Source organism: Aptenodytes forsteri, unplaced genomic scaffold, assembly GCF_000699145.1.
Source record: "Aptenodytes forsteri isolate BGI_AS27 unplaced genomic scaffold, ASM69914v1 Scaffold203, whole genome shotgun sequence".
Lineage (NCBI taxonomy): Eukaryota > Metazoa > Chordata > Aves > Sphenisciformes > Spheniscidae > Aptenodytes > Aptenodytes forsteri.
Genome location: NW_008794160.1, coordinates 521426 through 542847, shown reverse-complemented (window position 1 = coordinate 542847; position 21422 = coordinate 521426). Strand labels below are relative to the sequence as shown.

At 53.3% G+C, this 21422-nt stretch overlaps 1 protein-coding gene across 1 annotated transcript in view; it reads right to left on the bottom strand.

Moving 5' to 3' along the window:
* Positions 1-210: 210 nt before the first annotated feature.
* FBXO10 (F-box protein 10) overlaps positions 211-21422 on the bottom strand; it is a 21917-nt gene continuing 705 nt past the window's right edge. Inside the window, 9 exon segments of the mRNA XM_009280619.1 lie at positions 211-363; positions 1799-2002; positions 4600-4910; positions 5220-5495; positions 7005-7157; positions 7723-7793; positions 11602-11738; positions 13179-13328; positions 15742-16590. Of these exon segments, the coding sequence (XP_009278894.1) occupies positions 211-363; positions 1799-2002; positions 4600-4910; positions 5220-5495; positions 7005-7157; positions 7723-7793; positions 11602-11738; positions 13179-13328; positions 15742-16590 (2304 nt within the window).

Below are 21422 nucleotides of genomic sequence, written 5' to 3'. Positions count from 1 at the left end.
CAGCAATTTCAGTGGGCAAAGAGGAAGAAATTAACAGCTGTTTTCCTAGCTATTTTTTATTTAGTGAGATGCCACTGAAGTTGCAAAATCCTTCATGAAAAAGGGAGTACAGTCCAATGGGGTTCCCTGTCCCTGAGCTGTTAGAGCTTCCCGGCAGCAGTTCTGGAGAAAAGACAGGCAGAGAGTCTGGTGAATAAACCTCCTCCCTGGTCAAAGAATGGTGCAGAAGATGCTCCCGTGGTTGTGGCAGCCCCCGTCCACCCTGGTGGTTATGCTGGAAACCCTCTGACCATCAGCCGCTGTGCAGGACTCTGGGGTACCTCCTTCAATGTGAGGCCGTGCTGGGGGGTTGATCAGCATGCACTCCATATCAAACCTGAGAAAAGGAGAGACATCTGGCATGAGCAGGGTGGAACAGCACTTCCAGAGCAGCCTTAGAAATGCTCCCTTCAGGTTCACCCTTCAAGAAAGAAAGGGGCAGAGCAGTGCTGCCAGGCACGCAATGGTCACCACACGACGTCTGTTCCAAAACCCAGGTGGGACAGAAATGGTTGGAGAATTGAGACAGAACATCTTGCTTTACTGCAAAAACTACTTTCTGTGATTTCACAGACAACACCTCTAAATGACTGCAAGTTCTGGTGGATGGGGCAAGAGCCTGCAGAGGGAGAGTCAATGCTGGGACCTCCCAAGAATTGCTTAAAGGGGTACAGATTTGAAAACCTAATGGAGGAATGTTGGGGCTAAGGGCACTGGAGGTGGTGCTGAGAGTCCTCCCTAGTGCACTTGACTTTCACGCTATGGGAGTCTGGAGGACCAGGTGAGAGCATCATCAACCTGGGAGACCACATGGCCTAAGCTCCCTTCAGTAATGCAAGTCTTCCAGTTTCACTGTGCCCTCTCCCACACCCTGGACCAAGATTTGTGACCCAGAGAGAAGAGTCAAGGTCAAATTTCTAGCTAAAAAGAGCAATCCACTGAATACCCAGCCCTTGTATGGGTGACGGGGCTCCAGCTTTCACTCCTCAGGTGTCTGCTGCAGAGTCCTGCTCTAGAGTGACCTGTTTTGAACAAGGCCTATAAAGATGAGAGTCACTGAGATCTGGTGACAGCCAGCAGCTATGGAAAGCTTTGCAATACCCATTACAGGTCTGCAGCCACAGTGGTACCTGTGAAGACCACCAGAAGACACTTTCTCAGACTGGCACAAAGACCAGGGTAGCTAAATCACACCCGGGAAAAACAAGCACTCCAAGATCCATTTTCCCATTCGCCATTCACATTGCTCTGGTAGCAAAAGCCTGGAGGAATCTGGTGCCTAAAGCCACCCACCTCCTCACCAGCACAGAAGCACAATGCAGACTGGGGGTGGCTTTGGCTGTTCCTCCTTCCTCTGACTCTCTCGGCCCAGGCTACAAACACACCGGGGCTGTCCGTGCTGCAGGGACAGCAGTGCAGTACGCAAACACAGCAGCCAGGCTTCAAAGGCAGCATGGCACAGGAGAATGAGCCGGCCAGGGCACAGGGCAGATGTCCCTATGCTCAGAGACATCGTGAAGACCCACCCTGGCCTGTCAAGGAATAATCCAAGCCCCTCACTTGGCTTTAGAGGTATCCCATGAGGAACCTCTTGGCTTTGCTTGATCTGCAGTCCTCATCTGCAGTGGTTCACCATGCACATGGGGCTGGTGCTGTGGTCAGCAGGTATGGGAAGCTGGGAAGAGGAGCTACAAAGCAGAGCCCTGCAGTGCTTGCCTAACACAGGAGCGCAACGGTGGCTCCAAGCTCACAACTGCACCCCATGGTGCCAGGAGCCTCACCTTTTCTTGAAGGTGAGAAGCATGTTGTTTTGGATGATGCAATCCTCTGCATTTGACATTGGTCGCAAAATGGATTTCTTGGATGTCCCTTGGAAAATGAGGTTTTCCTGCACCAGGCCTTTGGCTTCATCAAGGAGAGCAATCCCATAGTCCCAAAAGGACTGGATCCTGTTCTTGGTCACCTGCAAAATAAGCTTCAGACAGGATGGTCCAAGCAGAAAGACATTGTTCATACAGCTCTTTGATCAACACAAAACCAAACCCCAAAGCTCTTCCACAGGCTCACTAGCACTCCCTGCCAGTTTGGGAGCATGCCAACGGTTCAGACTGGATGTGCCATAGCCATGAACACGCAAGCTTTCCCAAAGCCTTCCGCAAGTTACTGGTGGCCCCAGCTGGCAGCTCAGTTGCTGTCAATGCTAGATGCCACAAGCTTCACTGCAGCTGCTACCCAATCCCCTGGTGAAACACAAGCACAGATGCTGCTGAACATGAACCTGCCACTGCTCCTTGCTCTCCGGGTTTCAAACGGCTGTACCGACAGGCTGTCACTTCTTTGTATATGAAAAAAGAGCACTTAGAAGTCTCCTTTTCCCAAGAAAGACAAGGCCACAGCTCTTGCTCTGCCATCATCTGGAAGATGTTCGGTCCCTTCTCCTCCTTGGCTCCACAGCAACAGCTGCTGTGACGCTCCTTGCCCAGCACTCCTCCCCACCCAGCACTGCACACCATCTCACCTGCTCTCAGGTACCTCTTGGGCTCTGCCAGTGGGCAGATGAGAAACGACAGCATGACATTGCCAGTACTTCAACAAGGACTGCGCTGCCCGCTCTGGTCCCCAAATGAACGCTGCAATATGAATCCTACCTGTGTGCTCCAGGAGACTGGACAGCTGGAACCATGGAAAATGCAGCGATTTTTAGCTTCTGGTCCAGAGGACAATGTTTTTCTATGGGCATGGTTTTCAAAAGGAGTCTGCAGCCCCTGCAGGACTCATGCAGAGCATTTGTCTTGGCAGGGCTTTCTGTATACTCATTTTAGGGGTCCTTCACGATGAGTTAAACTGCATTTATCTATCATTTTGATGTACAATGGCTTCATTTCAATAAAGAACAGAACGGAGGCAACCTTGAGCCAGGTACTAACCTTGGGAACTGGCTAGATGCTGGAACACTGCATCTAACTTCCAGAAAATCTAGTTCAGACACCAGCTACCCCACTTCTTCAGCACAGCTCGCGCAGCCTGCAAATCTCCAACAGAGGCCTATGGGATCACCCACTTGACTGTGCCACTCAGTTAAATACAGGGGACAAGCCTGGGAGAAGATGGACTTTGTTGAATGTCGTTGCACCAAAACGCACAGGATTCCCTTTGCCGCTCTGAGGGAAGAGAGGTCTCTCCTACAAGCCATCTGTGAATCCACATGTGGAAAATGACAACTGAGCTGTCCTTTACCAAGGCTTAAACATCAGACAGATGTGACAGGCCATCTGTGGATCACTGTCAATGAGGATACAGCCTTGAGATAGAACTTCCAAAATTTACTCTTTTTGTTGCCACTAAGCAATGGCATGAGCTCACACAAGCCCTTCCCCCATGTGCTTGCCCACCTGAAAAGCTGCTGCTACTCATAGACCTCCTTTCACATTCCTGTCACTGTGGGTACCGAGCGCTCTGGAGCAACACAGCCAGCTCCACTTGTACACGTGTGCTTTCCTGCTGCATATGAGCAATAATAAGCATGGACCCAACAGCGCTAAGGCTAGGGAAGATCTCACCTCCTCCCTCTGGGCCCTACAGAGCACTTCTAAACCCCTCCTAACAGATGTTAGGACGTGACACACTTCAAACCCACTAGGGATGGAAAAGTCACTTTCTTCTGAGTAGTGCACTCTAGTTTTGCACTGCTGGCCCGATTAAAACCAAATGCTTACTTAATTGCCACCTACATCGTCCCTCAAACAATTTCTGCTGACTTTCCTCCAGCCTATTCCCAATGACTGCCCACAAAAAAACTGGAGTTAAGGAGTGCTGGTGGAAGGGAGCTCTGGAGCAGGACTGTCTACAGCACTAGATCAGGGCAGCCCTGGCTTTGTCCTGCCAAGGCTTGGAAAGCCACAAGGATGGTGACCCCACACCACTCTGTGACCTGTTCCAGGGCTGCACCACCCTCCAAGGCAAGAGACCCTCAGTCTCCCACGTGGACCTCCTGCAACTTGTGCTATTGACCCTTGTTGTACTGCCTGGCACTGCTGAGAAGGGCTTGGCTCTGACTGCTGTCCAGGTAGCTGTGGGATGCCATTAGATCCCCCTTGGTTTCCTCTTTGCCAGACTAACCAAGCTCAGCTCCCTCTGCCTCATCTCATCAGTCATGTGTCCCGGCACTTGCCCATCCTCGTAGCTCTGCACTGGACCCTCTCCCTTTTCTCCACCTCCCTCTTGACCTTGAGGTCCCAAACTGGACACAACATTTCAGATGCAGCCTCCCAATGGCAAAGGAGGTGGGTGACAACCTCCCTCAATCAGTTGGACACACTTCTAATGTAGCCTGGAAATTACACCCCCTCTAATCACAGGGGCGATGATGCAATCCTGATTGTCCGCTCCTCCTGCTGGCAATGGCAGGGCAGTCCCTCCTGTCCTGCTTGCCAACCAGGGGCCTGCTGGCTTCCCCCTCGCCCAGGGAGGGAGGGCAGCAGCAGCAGGCTTTGTCTCGCCTCAGCCCCCGGCCGCAGGGATGCACAAGTCAGTGCCCCCTCAGCTCTCCGCAAGACGCACCTTCATGTCCGCTGCCTGGAGCAGCTGAAGGCCACACCTGTGGTTGCCGATGATGTCGTTCTCTGCGATGACACCCTCTCCCTTGGAGACGATGCCATGGCTGCTGTTCTCATAGATGCCGTTGCCACGCAGCTCTACCTGGCACTCAGCCTCGACCAGCACACCTTCCCGGCTGTTGCAGGAAATGCTGTTGTTTGCAATGCACGTCAGCTGGCTGCTCTGCAGCACTGCCACCCCGTCATCACGGTTGGCGTGAATTACATTGGCAATGATGTTGAGCGCTTCGCTGCTCTTGACGTGCAACCCAGCAGCTGCCAACCAAAAAGAAGAGCTATCGGTTAAGAGCTTGCAGCCTCAGTCACGATGACCACAAATGTATTTCTATTTCTAAAAGCTACTCAGTTTCTTCTGTCACAATATGACTTTCTGATTGGGAGCTTAAGGACAAAAACCCACCCACACTCAGGTCTCGGCCTACCATTTCTCCAGGGTGTTCCTGGCCTGGTGGCAGCTGAGGAAGGCCCTGGCAGGCCCCGGTGCTGGTGGGCCAGGACAACACACTGTTCTGCACGCCACTCCTTCTCCCGGAGCCCAGGAAGAGCCCCAGGCCCTGAGCTCACCTCCGTTGTGGTTGATGCTGTTCAACTCCACCAGCGCCACACTGATGGGACGCTGGGCAGCTGGGTAATCCTCCTCACTGTCAGAGTCGTTCTCCCCGCCGGCACCCTCCCTCTCCTCCTGGAAGCTCTCGCTGCGCCCCTGGCCATGGGAGTAGTCACCAGCATGGTCCTTGTGGCAGAACACTGCCACCCCGTAGATGCTGTTGTGGCTGATCTCGTTGTTGATGAGGTGCGGGAGGCTGGAGGACATCATCCACACGCCGCAGCCCTTGTTGCCTGCAGTGCGGGGTGCCATAGCGACTCAGCAGCACTGAAGACCCCCAGCCCTGCCCCAAAGCGGCTGGTAGTCCACATGCAGTGCAGATAGGATAGAGGTGATCCTCCTCTCTGAGCACACATGAAGGCTAACCCTACATGTCAGGGGCTCACAGCAATCCTTTGGCCCTGACTTCGTCCCGCTGGGCCAACTTGAGCCCATGAGCTCACTGCCTTTGTTTCCCCACCTCCGCCCTCTACTGGCACTGTTCATGCTCTGACCCCAGCTCAAGTCCCTGGTTTAACTCATGCAACCAGGAGGTAAACCCCCGTCACCCTGGGGCTCTGCAGGATGGTGAGGCACAGCCCTGTCCACCGGATCCACTGGCAGGTGGCTTCACCACAGACAGGCAGCCACAGTGCTGGAAGCCCATGTGCCGCCAGCACCCCCTCCTGGGATTAGGCATGCCCTGGTCTCTCCTCCTCCATGACTGGGAGTCTCCGGGGCCAGGGAGCAAGCAGCTCTGGGAGCACCGAGCTGAGTTTCCCCGAGGCTTGCAGGGGCCCAGGTGTATTCTCCAGTGTCTAATGCAGGCTGAGCTGCAGCTTTGCCAGCCCCAGGGTGGCTGGGCCCTACAACCACCATCCTCCTGCTCCAGCCACTGCTGTTCCAGAAACCTCTGAGAACTCCCTATCTGTGTACCTTACCCTCGCTGCGAGGGGCTGACACTGGCCACCAGCACTGCTGGCCACCACTGCCTCCAGCGTTACTAGCAGGACAGACGGACAGACAGATGCACACAAAGCTGTGCTAACGTGACTGCCTGTGTCCTGTCTCCGTCCTAAACAGGGCCAGAGAGGAGCACAGCTCCTCCAGGACTCTCACCCACACTCTGGCAGTGGTGGGCTCTCTGCAGCACTTGTCTCTATGCAGCCACTTTAAAACTCCTTTAAAAAAGCTATTTCCAGCTTCCTAAGAAAATCACCTGTGGAGTTTACCCCCTGCCAGTTTACCCCCCATTAGCCCAGTTGTTAGATTACAGACCCTGCCAGACTCCTCCGGCCCCAGGTTAGCTGGGTGCAGGACAGCAGCAGACGTGGCTCCCCTCATCCCTTGTGTCCTCTCCTGCAACCCTGTCCTGCATGAAGGCAACTGTGCAAGGCCGGCTTCCCTCTCAGGGCTCAGAGGGAAGCTCCTGCCCTCCGCTGGAGACAAAGCTGTGGTCTCCTCAGCAGGGAGAGGGCCCCTGGTGAGCCACAGACTGACAGCACTGGCGGCACAACCTCTGAAGTGCTTGTGCTGGGCTGGGCCTGGTGCCGTTCCCAGCCAAGCCTCCTGGGCACCCACCACAGCCCCCTCCTGGGCACTCACCACCAGCTCCCTCCAGGGCACCCACCGCCAGCCGCCTCCTGGGCACCCACCACAGCTCTGGAGCGTACCGGCAGTAGAGGGCAGCCTGGTAAGCCCAAGAGGACAGGGGAATGGGAGAGAAGGCGAGAATCGTTCTCCACCCGAGCTTGCTTCCTTACCGTAGATGACGTTTCCTTCAATGAGGCCCTTCCCGTGCTCGCCCACCACCATGCCGTCTGAGTAGCCGCAGGAGATGAGGTTGTTCCTGAGGACAGGATTGCCCCCATGGCGGATGTCCACCCCGCCCCACTGGTTCTCACAGATGATGTTCCCTAGGGCCAGGCAGGGAGGACGAGGTGACCACATGAGCCTCCTGCCCACAGAAGAGCAAGGAGACCTGGCAAGCCAAGACCTGGTGGCAGAGCCCAAGCCTCAGGAGCTTCCCCGTTCCCCCATTCCCCTGGCAATGCTCTCCCACACAGGACACGTCATCAGCAGTTCCAGTAACCACCACCTCCTCAACCTCGGAGGTGTAGGGCAAAGTGGAAAACCACTCAGAGGTGCCATGACAGTAGGAAAACATCATTGACAGCTTTAGCTTATAAACTGAATAGCACAGGAGGGAAAAAAATGCAGTCCATGTGGCAGATTGCTCTGGAGCACAGTTCCATGTCCCAGCTGGGCCAGAGATGAAGGGAAAAATAATTTGGAGGACATGCTGCAGAAAGACATGCTCCCTCTGTCAAGGGCAGAAATGACAACTAGAAAATGCAAACCAGGGGATTATTGCACCTAAAGGCACCAAAGAACCCTAACAAGATAAATTTTGCAATCAAACAAAGCTTAGAGAGAGAGAGAGACGAACTGGGCATAACAACGCCATTTTCATTCCCATACCTGTGATTTGGCCTCTCCCGTTCTCATTCACTGCTATTCCAGCAGCCAGTCCCTGGAAAATATGGTTCCCACTGAGGTAGGACAAGAAGAGAAAGTTACCAGCAGCAGTGTTGCCTGCTCATGGTTTGCACCGATGCCAACACAGTGGGTCTTTGCACAGGCACCAGTCTCCCTGGCTGGCTACCCATCACAGCCTGTTGACTATGCCCGGCAGTGAGAGCTGGGCATGGGGCAGCCACACAGCAAAGCGCAGCAGGAGGGAAGCACAGTGGGGAAGGTACATGCAAAGCAGAGCAGAGCTACTGACAGCTGAACCACTTTCAAGGAGGTGAAAGCACAAAAGGGTCACAGAGAAACACACATCAGTAAGAGCATTCGAAGAGCAGGAAGTGCTCATGAACATCCAAACGGCCACCGTGTCAGACCAGTTGTCTGTCCAGCCAGGGTGCCATCTCCAGGAATGGCCAGCCACAGCCACAGCCACAGCCACAGCCACAGCCACAGCCACAGCCACAGCCACAGCCACAGCCACAGCCACAGCCACAGCCACAGCCACAGCCACAGCCACAGCCACAGCCACAGCCACAGCCACAGCCACAGCCACAGCCACAGCCACAGCCACAGGGAATGTACGGACAGGGAGAACCAAGTACTGCCTCCTGCACCCTGGCCTCTCCGCCCCGCTGGCTGCCTGCACCCATGGTTACCGCCACCCTTGAGATGGACTGCTCCTCAGGATTAAATTCACTCCTCTGCAAACCACCCTGCACACTCAGCTTTCCCAGCACCACGCAGCACACCCCACGGAGAGGCAGGCCACCCGCCGCCGGCTGCTGCGGCCTCCCTACCCCTGTGGGCAGCGCAGAGCAGGGGGCTCCGAGCTGCAGGCCCCCATTGAAAAGTGCAGAAGATACAGCACGTAGCAGCTGGAGCCCACCTAGATGGACGCCGCAGAGGAGTCTGTGAGGGCTTTAGCCCGTTTCCTCCATCCTCCCCAAACCACGGTGGAGGCAAGAGGCTTTATCAGCCACGGGACTGCTGCTGCAAGAGGAGCCTTGAAGCCAGTGGGCAGATGACGACTGTGGTTCATGGTGGGAAACATTAAACATGGTGGCAGGAGCAGAAGCAACACCGCGCTCGGAATGATGGCCTGGAGAGCACCCATGGGCCCCACGGTGCCAGAGTAGAGGCATCACCCACCATCCCCTGGGCTCCCACCTACCACCTGTCAGGAGGAACAAAGCCCAGGATCCCCGAGCCCACCACCAGCTCCTCCTCCGCAACGTGACCCTGAATCTCTGGCTTGCTGCTGAGGTTCAGAGCAAGGGAGCAATCAGGTTGATCACGAAGAAAAAACACCGAGTGCAGTGCCTGGCACTGACTCTGCCCCGGCATCCACCCAGGAGCACTCAGTGGAGACAGCTCCACTCCCCTTGGGCTGTGAAGGGAGCGGAGGAGCTTCTACAGCAGTGAGCCAGGGTGGGAAAGCAGCACCTCTGACATGCGATCACCAGCAATGCATGATCACCAGCGCTGGCTGGGGGTGGAGGGGTGGGCGCAGTGCTTCACGCTGCTGTTCTGCTCCCAGGGACAAGTGCAAGCAGAGTGGGGGCCACCCCGCCTTGCCGGGCAGCTAGTGGCTCTGCTGTCCTTGGCTGCCCTGGCATGGCTCCCCCTCCACTCACAGCTGCCTGCTCGGGGGCAGCGGCTGTGGCTGCCTGCTTGGGCAGGGCCACTTGGTCCGGCAGCTGGGGGAAGCCCCCGCCGCCCTGCCAGAACAACACAGCTCATCATTCCGAGAACAGAAAGCTGCTTGTGGGCTACAAGGCCTGGTATGACACACGCACCTGCCTCTAGAAAGAGGGACCAGGTGAGAAGAGCGCACAAGGAGCCTGTACTTGAAATCCAGGCTTGCACAAACAGCTGCAGGGTAAGGAGGAAGAGAAGCCGTGAAGCCGTCCCAGAGGCAATCCCCCAGGAACACAAGGCAGGGGCTCTCAGCTGCCCAAGTCCCACTGCTGCGGGGCAGTGCACCAGCGCTGCTGGTGCTGCTCTCACCAGCTTCGGGGAGCAGGCAGTAGCCTTGCACCACCGGGCACCATCACACTCGGCACCTCCAGCCTCTGCACAGTGGGGGACGCAGTCTTACCCAAACTGCTTTTTAGCTGCTGCAGAGGGTACCCCTGACTGGAAGACGTACACGCCCAAGGGTTTATCATGCTTAAAAATGGTACTCGGCACCCATGTCACTGGCACACTTCTCAGAAGTGTGCCAGCTTTCTGCATGGAGTCCCTTGCAACGCCCCACCGAAACCTGTCCCCCAGCCAGGCAGCTGCAGGCAGCGACACGTGATGATGGAGCTGGGCTTGCAGCTCTCAGGGATGGGCAAAACATTATTCTGTTTCCAGCTGTGCAAAAGGCACCCAGCAAAGGACATTACTCCTACCATAAACCTCCACCTTCTGCCAGCCCTGCCTGCCCGCAGCTGCACATGCCATCCTGTCGGAGAGATCCAGCCATGCTGACAGCCCCCATTGAGCCCCACGCTCAACACAGCTGCACGTGGCACTGCCGGGACAGCACTGGTGCATGCAGCCTTGGCCAGTGCCAGAGCCCGCCTCAAGCCAGCACATCCAAAACACAGCACAGAGCGGCATGCACGAGCGGAGCAGGGGAGCTCCTCCAAAACAGGTGGCTGGTCAGGAGAAGAAAGGTGTCTTCCCACCAAGCTTCCTCCCTGCCTCCTTCCCATCATCTTCTACATGCCAGCAAGCATGGATGTCAGTCACGAGGTACAAGCTGGGGTTGCAAATGAAGTTGTGAGAAAGTACAGAGGGAAGGATATCTAGTGAATCTCTCCATCCCGCAGCATGTTTCCTCTGCCCTGCTGGGCCCTGCCATCACAACACAGCTTTGCTCAGAAATAATACCTGAGAGAGCACTTTCATAATCCCACGTTGGAAAGCCCAGCCCTGACCCCTGTGTTTTCAGGGCTGGTACGTCTGGTACAGCCTTCTCCTCTCCAGGTCCCAACCTAGACTAAGTGCCTCGGTAACCTGTTCTTAAGTGTCCATACAGGCAGTCTGTCTAAACCTCACCAGCTCTGCACTCAGATCATGAACCTGCAAGAAGTCACTTCCATTAGGACTGCAGGACTCGAGGCTGAACCACTGTTAATTATCAACACTTCCAGCATGAGTACTCACATCCTAGCTGCTGATCCAGGGCAACTATTTTCTTCCCTTTGTGCCCTACCCTGCTCTATAGCACCGTGGTAAGTTGTCACACACCTGTTCCTTACCACCCACAGGCACGGTGAGAGGCGGGAAGGGGTGGCAATACAGCCAAGATGCGCCTCACATCTGCAACCAATACTGTGCTCCAGCTGCTATCTCATTTCTGGGTTCACTGCTACCAGTTGAGACCACCAGGTAAAGCTGATGGCATCGACCTGAAGAAAGCCTGCCAGACACCAATACTAACATCTAAACTGAATGGTATTAAACATACTGACAGAGACAAGTCAGTAGCTCCAGGTGTTTGAAGCAGAAAGGTGAATCGGAGTAACAATGATTGGAGTGCCGAGGTCCGTCACTCCCTTTCCTGCAAAAAGCACCACGACATGTGTGAGTTGTTAATCTTGAACACAGCCTCTGTCCTCCTCAGATCCAGGGGGAAAACCCAGGACTGGCACTTGGCAAAGACCTGGGTGCAGCAAGCAGATAGAGGGAAGTCACAGAAAGGCACTAGTGCACCATGGTCCTACTTCTGCTCTATGGTGGGGATAGAAAAAGAAGAGAAGAAAAGTGTGCACAGTGGGAGGAATAATTCTTAACAGATGAAGGAGGAGAGAGAGAGGTCAGTGCTAGCTAACATACCTCACAGCAGGGTTTCCATTATACAGAATATAAATGCCAGCTTCTTTATTCCCATAGATCTGATTGCTACGGATGATGCCTTTTCCGTTGCCAACGACGACAATGCCTGAGCGAAGGCCACTGTGTATCTTATTGCACTACAGTTTTATTTTTGCACATGTAGAGAGAATAAAAGCAAAAGGAAGGAAGGTCACTCATAAAAGTGAGCAACAGGAGACAGCAACCATAGAGAAAAGCAACTCCCAACCCTGCTGGGGAAAAGGGCAGAAGGGTAATTAATCCAGCTGCCAAGAAATCACTCTCAAACGGTCAAGGCACACTTAACTTTCACCTTTCTTTGGCGTTCTAGTACACAATGCCAAATTTCCCTTCCCATCATACCTGCAGCCTCTTCTTCCTCCAGCAGCTCCTGCTGCCATCTCCAAGGGCTGCCCTGAACCCAGTGATGCTTCATTCCCTGCAGCCCATCTGACACTGGGCAGGGCTGGTGGGGCTGCAAGTCCAACACCTCCCCATGGCTGCCAACAGGAAAAGACCCTTGGTGGCTCCCCACAGGAGCTGGAGGCAGGAGTCCAAGCAGGGGGCTTGGCGTTACAGCGTGGTGCCTTTTCTCAAGCTGCTAGACCGTGCTTTGCACAGCCTGAATGACCGCTGTCAACAGCCACGCAGCTGCTTCTTTCCACAACAGGGGCCAGCATTTCCTGTGAGGACAGGAGTATGCTGGGACCCTCTGAGCAGGACAGCAGTCCCAGCCTGGTATCTTGCAGAGTGGCAAGATAGGAATCACCAAACCAGGCAAAGCAACAAACAGCAGCTCAACCGAGGGCCAGACATAGCCCGTGGCTCTGTGGCTGAGCTGCCACCTCTTCCTCCACAGGGCCACAGCTCTGTCAGCCCCACCTCCTATGCAGAGCTCACATGGGGAGCTCCATGCAGCCACAGGGTCACTTGGATGGTAGTTTGTATCTACCTCTCTGCCTCCCCCCACACAGTGAAGCCCCGGTTCCTCCAAGGATGACTACAGATACAGTGTTCAGTAAACAGGGTCAAGGTCACCCGTTGCACAGCTGGAGACACTACCGATTTGGAGGAAAAGCCATACTGCTGGAGAGCGGGCTGCTGCACCCCTCCTGCCTGAGGCTGAGCAGAGAGCTGAGACCCTCCACCAACTCCCAGGGTAGACAACACGATTCCCAGTGTGGGAGAAACAATTTACAGTGCAGAGCCAATTTACTACCTCGCTTGCACGAGTTCACTCATTACACAGTGGTGTTTATTTGGATGGGGAACATCTCCCTACCCTCCCCTCTATGCGCAGCAATTTTAAGACACATACCATCAAATAGAGCAGGAGACAATGCATGTACCAGCAGGCAACACTTCACTGTGCCTTGCCCTTGGGGTTAGCTGTAGTCTAATTCATCAACAAAAACCTAAGAAACAGGCTGAAGGGCAAAGCTAACAGAAAGGTCAGTGTTTTCTATACTGGGAGATGGATCCCTGCTGCCCCTTGGAGAGAAACAGCACATGAGAAAAAGAGTGTGCTGCCCTCCAGCACAGCTTGGAGGGGTACGTACCAAAACAAGGGGGTTGGCTCCCTTACGAATGTCCACTCCAGCCTCACAGTTCGAATGGATGTTGTTGTCTGCAATCAAGCCTCCCGCCGACAGGCGCAGGAATATCCCTGATGCTTTGCAATGGTGGATGTCATTCCTCAGCATGATAACCTGCAGGGAAGAGGAGAAGCACCCGTAGTTGTAGTTAGAAGGACAAGGAAGAGGACATGAGCAAAGGATATAGCTCTCCCTTCTGCTGCCTCTGTGCATCTACAACCTCTCTGCTTCTGCCGCAACCTGGGGTGTGCCAGGCACACAGGCCAGCTGAAAGGAAAATCAGTGCCTGTGGACAAGTGCTGTTGGCATTATCCACTGGCACGGGTCTGCCTGGGGATGGGGACCCACAGTGCTTGGTGCTGCACAGCCAGAGCAAAGATACCCTCTTGGCCTGACACAATCTCTCCGCTTGACAAAGCCCACGTTCAGGTGTGCCCAATGGCTTCATTCACTGCATTGCGCTTACACACCGTCAGCAACAGCGAGCAACCATTCCCCATCCCTTCTCCACACCACTTGTGGTACAACAGACTTGCCCCCTCCCGGCTTGGGCAGTCCCCATTTGCATTGGCATCCTCTCCACACAGTTGGCCACAGGCTGCTTCCTGACGCGCAGCCTCCCATGAGTCTCCCATGAAGCTTACTGGGCCAGTGCGCTACAGCACACATGCTCAGCACACAACCTGTCCATTGCCTTGCGCCTTCAGAGCAAAGATCCTGCCATTTGGGGGCAGAAATGGCCCAGCCAGCAAACTGAAACCAGTGACACCACTCATAACAACCCAGTTTCCTCTAAGCAAATAAGTAGTTAAATATTTACACAGCAGCAATCTTTAATATTTTCCAGCCAAACAAAATCATGTCTTAAATCCATGTCTTACGAGTGCTAAGAAATAATCTACAAATTGCCTTTGCATATCCCACTTCAATGAGCAACACAGATCAGAAGGTAATTAAATTATACTTCCTTTTATTTGCTCATTCCAGAAAGGTGCTTCATTCAATCTCTTGACTAAACATGGAGCTCAGCAGGGCTTGACAGCCACCTGTCTTCATCAGTCACACTTGGCTGCCCAGGGAGGGGGCTACAGGAGGTGAGAAACGCAGGCACCCGCTCCAGCTGGGTCCCACACACCAGACCCTGGTCCAGGCTTGCCCTGCGCCGGAGGGTCCCGGCTGTGCAAGGACACTGAGCCCTTGCCAGCTCTGCTGTGCTCCCACTTCACATTGCACCTTGCCCCTATCTCACAGCCAAGCATTTCACTCTCTCCCATTGCCTGATGCTCTGATACCCACCTCTCAACAAAAGCCTCTGGGCTAATTCCTAGCTGAGCAAATTCTCACTGAGAGCGGCAGCTGGGCTGGCCTCATCTCCCTCCCATTTGCTACCAGTTAAAACCAGGCTGCTGAGTGAACTGGAAGCAAACCGAGGGGAATAAAAACAGAACGTGGTCCAAAGATCTGGACCTCCATTTGTTGCTAGCCTAACTCCCGTGAAAACAGCCCCTGAACAGCTCAGAGGCGCTGAGCAGCACAGCAGAGCCACATGAGGCGCCTCTGTTCCCTCCTGCCACCACTCTGCATCCATGGGGCAGCCTTCAGGAGGGCACCTCTGGTACAGGTATCCCTTGGAAAGAAAGGAGCCGTCCCCCACTGCCAAGAAGCAAAGCGTTTCTGCAAGGCACAGGCAACAGCGCTCTGCAGTCCTTCTGTGGGGACTGCAGATAGGGAGTCCTAGCTAGCACCATCACAGCAAAGCCCTTTCCCAGAACTGGGCAGAAAAACATTCGCCTTCCTCTCCCTGCACAACACTTTTATTTGCAGTCTTTTAAAGCGAGACTGAAAAATAGGCCCAAACCCTGGGCTGCCCCAACCACGTGGTGGGGACGGTCTTGCTCTGTGTAGGTGGCTGGAGAAGAGCCTCCTGAGCCCCCCCAGCACCACCAGCACTGAGGATTTTGGCAGTGTGATTCTCCCCCCAGTCCTCACCGCCACTGTCCTTTCTGAAGAGGAGCACAGGCACAGAGGTGGAGAGCTCCAGGCAAGTGCAGGGTTAGATGACGCTGTGCTGAGGGAAAAACTCAGTTCAGCCTCCAGCACATGTCCCCAGCCAAAATCCCTCCTTCCACCCCATCTCTGCCTGCAGCAGGCACCCACCCCTGCAGGCTCTCCTGAAGCAGCCAGGACTGGCCATGGCAAGGGGCAAGACCAAGGGTTGACACCACAGTCCCCAAGTCCCTGTATCTGTGGTATGGGCTGTGCTAGGAGCAGCAAAGGTGACGATAACCAGCAGCACTTTCACAGGGTGAGAGTTTAATTTACAGGTAGAGCGAGCCTGACTACACGACCCCAACATGCCACTGAGTTAATGCCTCCAATTGCAATTACAACGTTACTGCATGCAGAAAGCAGGTAGCTGCAGGTGACCTGCCTTTTGTTTGGGCTGCTTAACCCAAGCTACGCGTAGGAAAGGAGCTGGTGGAGCAGGAGGGAGAGGGAAGAGGGCTCACAGCAGTTTTCACAGCACCTTACTGTTTTGTATGCAGCGCACTGCGTAGGTCAGATCCCTGAAGATGCTTCCTTCCAGTTTTGCTTGCCCTCGTGCATAAATGAATATTCCTCCCTTCCCATCCCTGAAAAGGCACTGTCGGATGATGCAGCCTTGCAGAGAGTTAGCCAAAGACTGGGCCTCCTTGTCCTGCTGCAGCTCCTGCTGCAGAGACTTGAGCTTAAGGTCCCTCTGAAGGGCATGCAGTCTGTTGCTTTGAAGCCTGCTGTGCGCAATGTCAGCAAGTGTGTGACTCAGGCTGTGGGCTTGGTAGGGCAGTTTGTACACAGCCTGAGCATCCTCTTCATCATCGCTGTGTAAGTCACTGTCACTGGAGTTTGAGTTGAGGGCTGGGTACTCCTCCTCCTTTGCTGCCCGCAGGTTCTCTCTGAATTCAGTCTCCTCCTGGGCCAAGCCAAGCAGGGCTCGAGCACCCACAGCAGACAGGAAGCTGCTTCGTTCTTCCCCTACGACAATCTCGCATGTTCTTACTGGTCCCAGAAGCGATTCTCCCCAGCCATCCTGCTTGGCCATGGGGCAGCCAGCTGGGTCGGGCTCCCCCATGGACGCTGTGCAGGACTTGGCCAGCACGGCCAGGTGCTTGCAGGCCCAGTTACGGTCAGAGCTCGGGCAGCCCTCCACAGTTACAGAGGCGTTCTCACTGCCGGTGAACTCACAGTTCTCCAGGACACAGAGGGCCATGCTGCGGAGGTGGATGCTGGACTGGCTGAAGGTGCAGAACTTCACCTGGCATGTCCCTGGCGCATGGATCTGCAGCTGCCCACTTTCGAAGTTGCAATTGTCGAACTGGACGTAGCCTGAGGTTGTCTGGAGAGTAAGCACACGGTGAGATCGTTGCAAAAAGCAAGAAAAAGCAGTCCTGGACATACCACGAAGTCCTTCCACAGCAAACAAGCTCACGCTTACAAACACAATATGCGTTCAGGTGTCACAGATGCAACGAGCTCACACAGGCACAGATGCAGTGCTGCAAGCTGAGTTAACAAGTATCTTGCAACAAGCGACACCTACTGACTTTCTTCCCTGCTGGCAATGTTTCCTTAACTTCCCTGCCAAGACACAGCTTTGCAGTCTCAGCAAGGCCCAGCAGTAATGCGTGGGAGCAGACAGGGCCTAGATGTGCCAAGATCACTAAACCTTAGCAACGTTCCCTACACAGAAGAGTTTGCAACCTTCAGAGATGTGTATTTGCCAGCTGGCATTGTTAATGGACTCAGGGGTTTACTGGGTGAAGCAGCAGGTAAGACAACATCAAACATCACCTGGTTGGCCTGGAGAGCTACAATTCTCCCTGGAGCTGTCAGCATACTTGGTGGAAGGATGCTGCACCCACGATGCATCAAGCTCAAAGCAAAACAGGTAAAAATTTGTGCTGTACTGCTGCACAGGCATAACCTTGTGATACTGCAGTAGGGGAGACACCATCAATTCCTTGTTCCCTGGCTCTGGTTTCCCATCTGACTTGCTGGTACTTGCAGAATTGTGAGCCATCTCTACCACAGCCTTCCTGCTTTGCTAGGCAATGCACGTAGCAATTTATGGGTGCTGGCAAACCACCAGGATGATTGTGCATGGCCAAATATCTCTCTCCTGCATAGGCAGGGCAAGTCTCTGCTTATCTACAGAAAAGGCCATAAGAAATGTGACAAGGTTTTGGGGCTGGTCTTGTTTAATTGGGGCCAGTCTTGTTCAATATCTTTATCGATGATCTGGATGAGGGGATCGAGTGCTCCCTCAGTCAGTTTGCAGACGACACCAAGGTGGGCGGGAGTGTTGATCTGCTCGAGGGTAGGAAGGCTCTGCAGAGGGACCTGGACAGGCTGGATCGATGGGCCCAGACCAATTGTATGAGATTCAACAAGGCCAAGTGCCAGGTCCTGCACTTCGGCCACAACAACCCCATGCAGCGCTACAGGCTTGGGGAAGAGTGGCTGGAAAGCTGCCCAGCAGAGAAGGACCTGGGGGTGCTGGTCGACAGCCGGCTGAACATGAGCCGGCAGTGTGCCCAGGCGGCCAAGAAGGCCAATGGCATCCTGGCCTGTATCAGAAATAGTGTGGCCAGCAGGAGCAGGGGAGTGATCGTGCCCCTGTACTCGGCCCTGGTGAGGCCGCACCTCGAACACTGTGTTCAGTTTTGGGCCCCTCACTCCAAGAAGGACGTTGAGGTGCTGGAGCGTGTCCAGAGAAGGGCAACGAGGCTGGTGAGGGGTCTGGAGAACAAGTCTGATGAGGAGCGGCTGAGGGAACTGGGGTTGTTTAGCCTGGAGAAAAGGAGGCTGAGGGGAGACCTCATCGCTCTCTACAACCACCTGAAAGGAGGTTGTAGCGAGGTGGGGGTCGGTCTCTTCTCCCAAGTAACAAGCGACAGGACGAGAGGAAACGGCCTCAAGTTGTGCCAGGGGAGGTTTAGATTGGATGGGGGGAAAAATTTCTTTACTGAAAGAGTGGTGAAACATTGGACCAGGCTGCCCAGGGAAGTGGTGGAGTCACCATCCCTGGAGGTATTTAAAAGACGTGTAGATGAGGCGCTTAGGGACATGGTTTAGTGGACATGGTGGTGTTGGGTCGACGGTTGGACTCGATGATCTTAGAGGTCTCTTCCAACCTCAATGATTCTATGATTCTAAGGTACAGAGGGGGCAAGTCAGAAAAACTGAGTAGTGTGCTTGGAATTTCACTGTGCTCCTAATTTGACCAGGAGTCTCCTAAATCATTATTTTCTCTTCCCTGGTTATCCCTCACTTGCCTAGTGCACCACATTAAAAGCAGACAGATCGATAGCTTGTGCCAGGTGAGCTGGGGCAATTTTACAGAGATTTCTGGAGTTTGCAGCCAACACACCATCCTAACATTTGTTTTAAGCCTTGAGCACTCTCAGAAGTGGTCATACTGCAAACAGGTTTTGGAATGCATTTCTTTGTACCCAAAGACAACCACACAGAAATCCCTTCAGACCACTAGCCTGCTCCAGACTGAATTGTACCTTCCCTTTAATTAAAAAAAGCTAATTAAAAGGGACACAATCAAATCAGCTTCTGAGAGGCTGCTTGTGAAAGCCCTTCTGAAATTGCAACTCGCAGGGTTTTAATGACTGCCAGTAGGACTGGCATGTTTGCTTTTTTAATTTGTTTTTCATTGATGGATTTGGGAGGAAATGCTCTTGTTCCACCGACAGCAGCTGAAGGGCTGTACCATCACCCCACTGCATGGGGAGACCAGAGCGACAGCCTGAAAGGTGAAATGCAGCCATGCTGACCAGCCAAATGCAGGAAACATCGCTGAGCGAGACACCACGTGTCCGCTTCAGCAACCCAGCACGTGGCCGTGGACAAACAGGGGCTTTCTCAGCAGATTTGCAACTCAGTTTTCCGACCACGTGCCAGTGCATTATCTTTCTCCTGGGGACTTTCAGGCTGATTAAGTTAAATATGTCACATAATAAAACGGTGAAAAGGCAATGAAACCATAAATTATAACTAATTTGGTGGGCTGACTCATCATGAGGGTCTCGTTTTCGGAGGCACAGCCCACAGGCACAGCACTCGCACTGGGCACATCCCACTTTGGACCAGTCAGCAGCTGCCCATGGTGACCAAAGTGTTGTCAGCATGGACCATGGCAGCGGGGCTGGGCCCATGATCCCACGTCCTGGCTTAGGTCCGGAGATGATCCTGGGCTGAGGGCTCCCAGCCCAGGCTGAGGGCAGAGTGTCCAGCGGCAACTGTTTTTTGGGGCAGCGGGGCTGGTGCAGGGCACACTGCGGGGAGTGCTGGCTCCCGAGGGCGCCTCTTGCATGCCCAGCCTCTCAGGTTGCTCACACCTTGCCATGTGGGCAGTCGGAAAGATGGCTGGTGAGAAGGGGAAAATCACTGAACAAAGGAAAACACCTGCCAGCCTGGGAGCCAGAAACATCCTTGAGAAGTGCAGCTGCATCTCTGAGGTGCAGCTGCATACTGAGAAACCAGAGATATCGCAAGATACCACTGATAAGTGCAAAATACAAGGGAATGTAATGGCAACTTATCATCTGGAAAAGTGGAAACAGTCTAGAAAAATAAAATTGCTCTGAAAGAACAAAAATATCATCATCTATTGTCTGTTCCACCTGAAAAATGGAAATTAACAGCATCTATTAGTTACTCAAAGTGGTGGTATGCTACACCCTCTTAAAACAGGTTTCAATGGAGCCTCTCTCTGAGAACGTTCTGTCCTGCACGTACTTTTCCTTTCCTAAACCAGCTGAACTCTCTGCATGAACCTGCTACGAGATGTCGGACCCTGGCGGGGGATGCCCGGCTGATGCCACTGTGACATGGAGCGTTTTTGATGTGAGACTCTGTTACCTCGCTGGTCCCCCTTTGGCCCCACTTTTGGGGTTAGTTTGGTTTGCCCTCCCACCTCTGGGGTGGTTGGGTGCCCCTAAGGATGGTGTGACAGATGCCCCCGCTCTGACCAAGTGAACAGTGCTTTGGTTCAGGCATCACTGACAAGTAGCCCTGAGTGAAGTCAGCCCTGCTGTGCAAACGTGGTGCCAGGCCAGATCTTCTCAGGGACTAAGGAGTCTAGGCTACGTCTTATCAGGAGCTAACAGTGCCAGCCTGAGCTGGGACAAAACAAAACTAAAACTGCTACAGCTGTGCACCAGCACAAACACCAAAGCAGGGGTTGACTATGAGTCCATCACTTTACGCTATAAATATTTGTAGCCCCCCCCGAGCACACTGAGCTCTCCTGTACAGCAGCAGGCTGCATGGCGGGGATCTCCCCTGAGCAGGGACGCCTCTCAAGGTTCCTCCTCGAGGCTGAGACACTTCTTACCTGGCATCTGATATATGTATCAAGGTAAGTTTACATTAGGCCTAAAGGTATATTGTATGCTAGCAACATTTTAATGTATATATCCAGCTGTAGCTTAATTATTAGAAGAGTAGTAAGTAGTACAGTGTTTGACCACCATCTAAATTATTGTTTAAATCATCATTTAAATCATTGTTAAAGCAGTGTTTCATTACCATTCAATCATTACTTGATCACCATTTGATTAGCATTTAATTATTCAATCATTGATTAATTATCATTTGATCATCATTTAACCAAGAATAAAACCCTTTTAGTTTACCCCACAATGATGGCCTCTCTTAATAATTCACCTGTGACAGACGGTTTGGCCCCTTCTGAAATCTGTCTAATTCTCTTGATACCTGTATTACATATCCATATCAGTAATCTATCATAAGCATATCTGCTGTTGTATTGGTGATAAGTTTGCAGTAAGCTGTAATAGTATATACCTACTTGTTTGTTGCTGTTATTGGTTGTTGCTATAATACTGGTTGTTGCTATACGATTGATTGTTTCTATTACTGATTGCTGCCATACTATTGATTAATACTGTATTATTGATTGCTGATAGTAATTTGTAATAGCCTGATATATATATATATATATATTTGCTTTATTAATCAAAGGTAGACTTGCTAGTGGAGATTTGTGTGGCATTTGTGGCAAACTGTAATGAAGTAGTTCAGAGGACAAAGCCCCTGAGCCCCCATGCATTAGGGAGCCCCACGAACCCTCGGTCACGCTCTCCAGACGCCCACAGTCTGGGGAACCCCCTCAGTCGTGACACCTTGGCACCC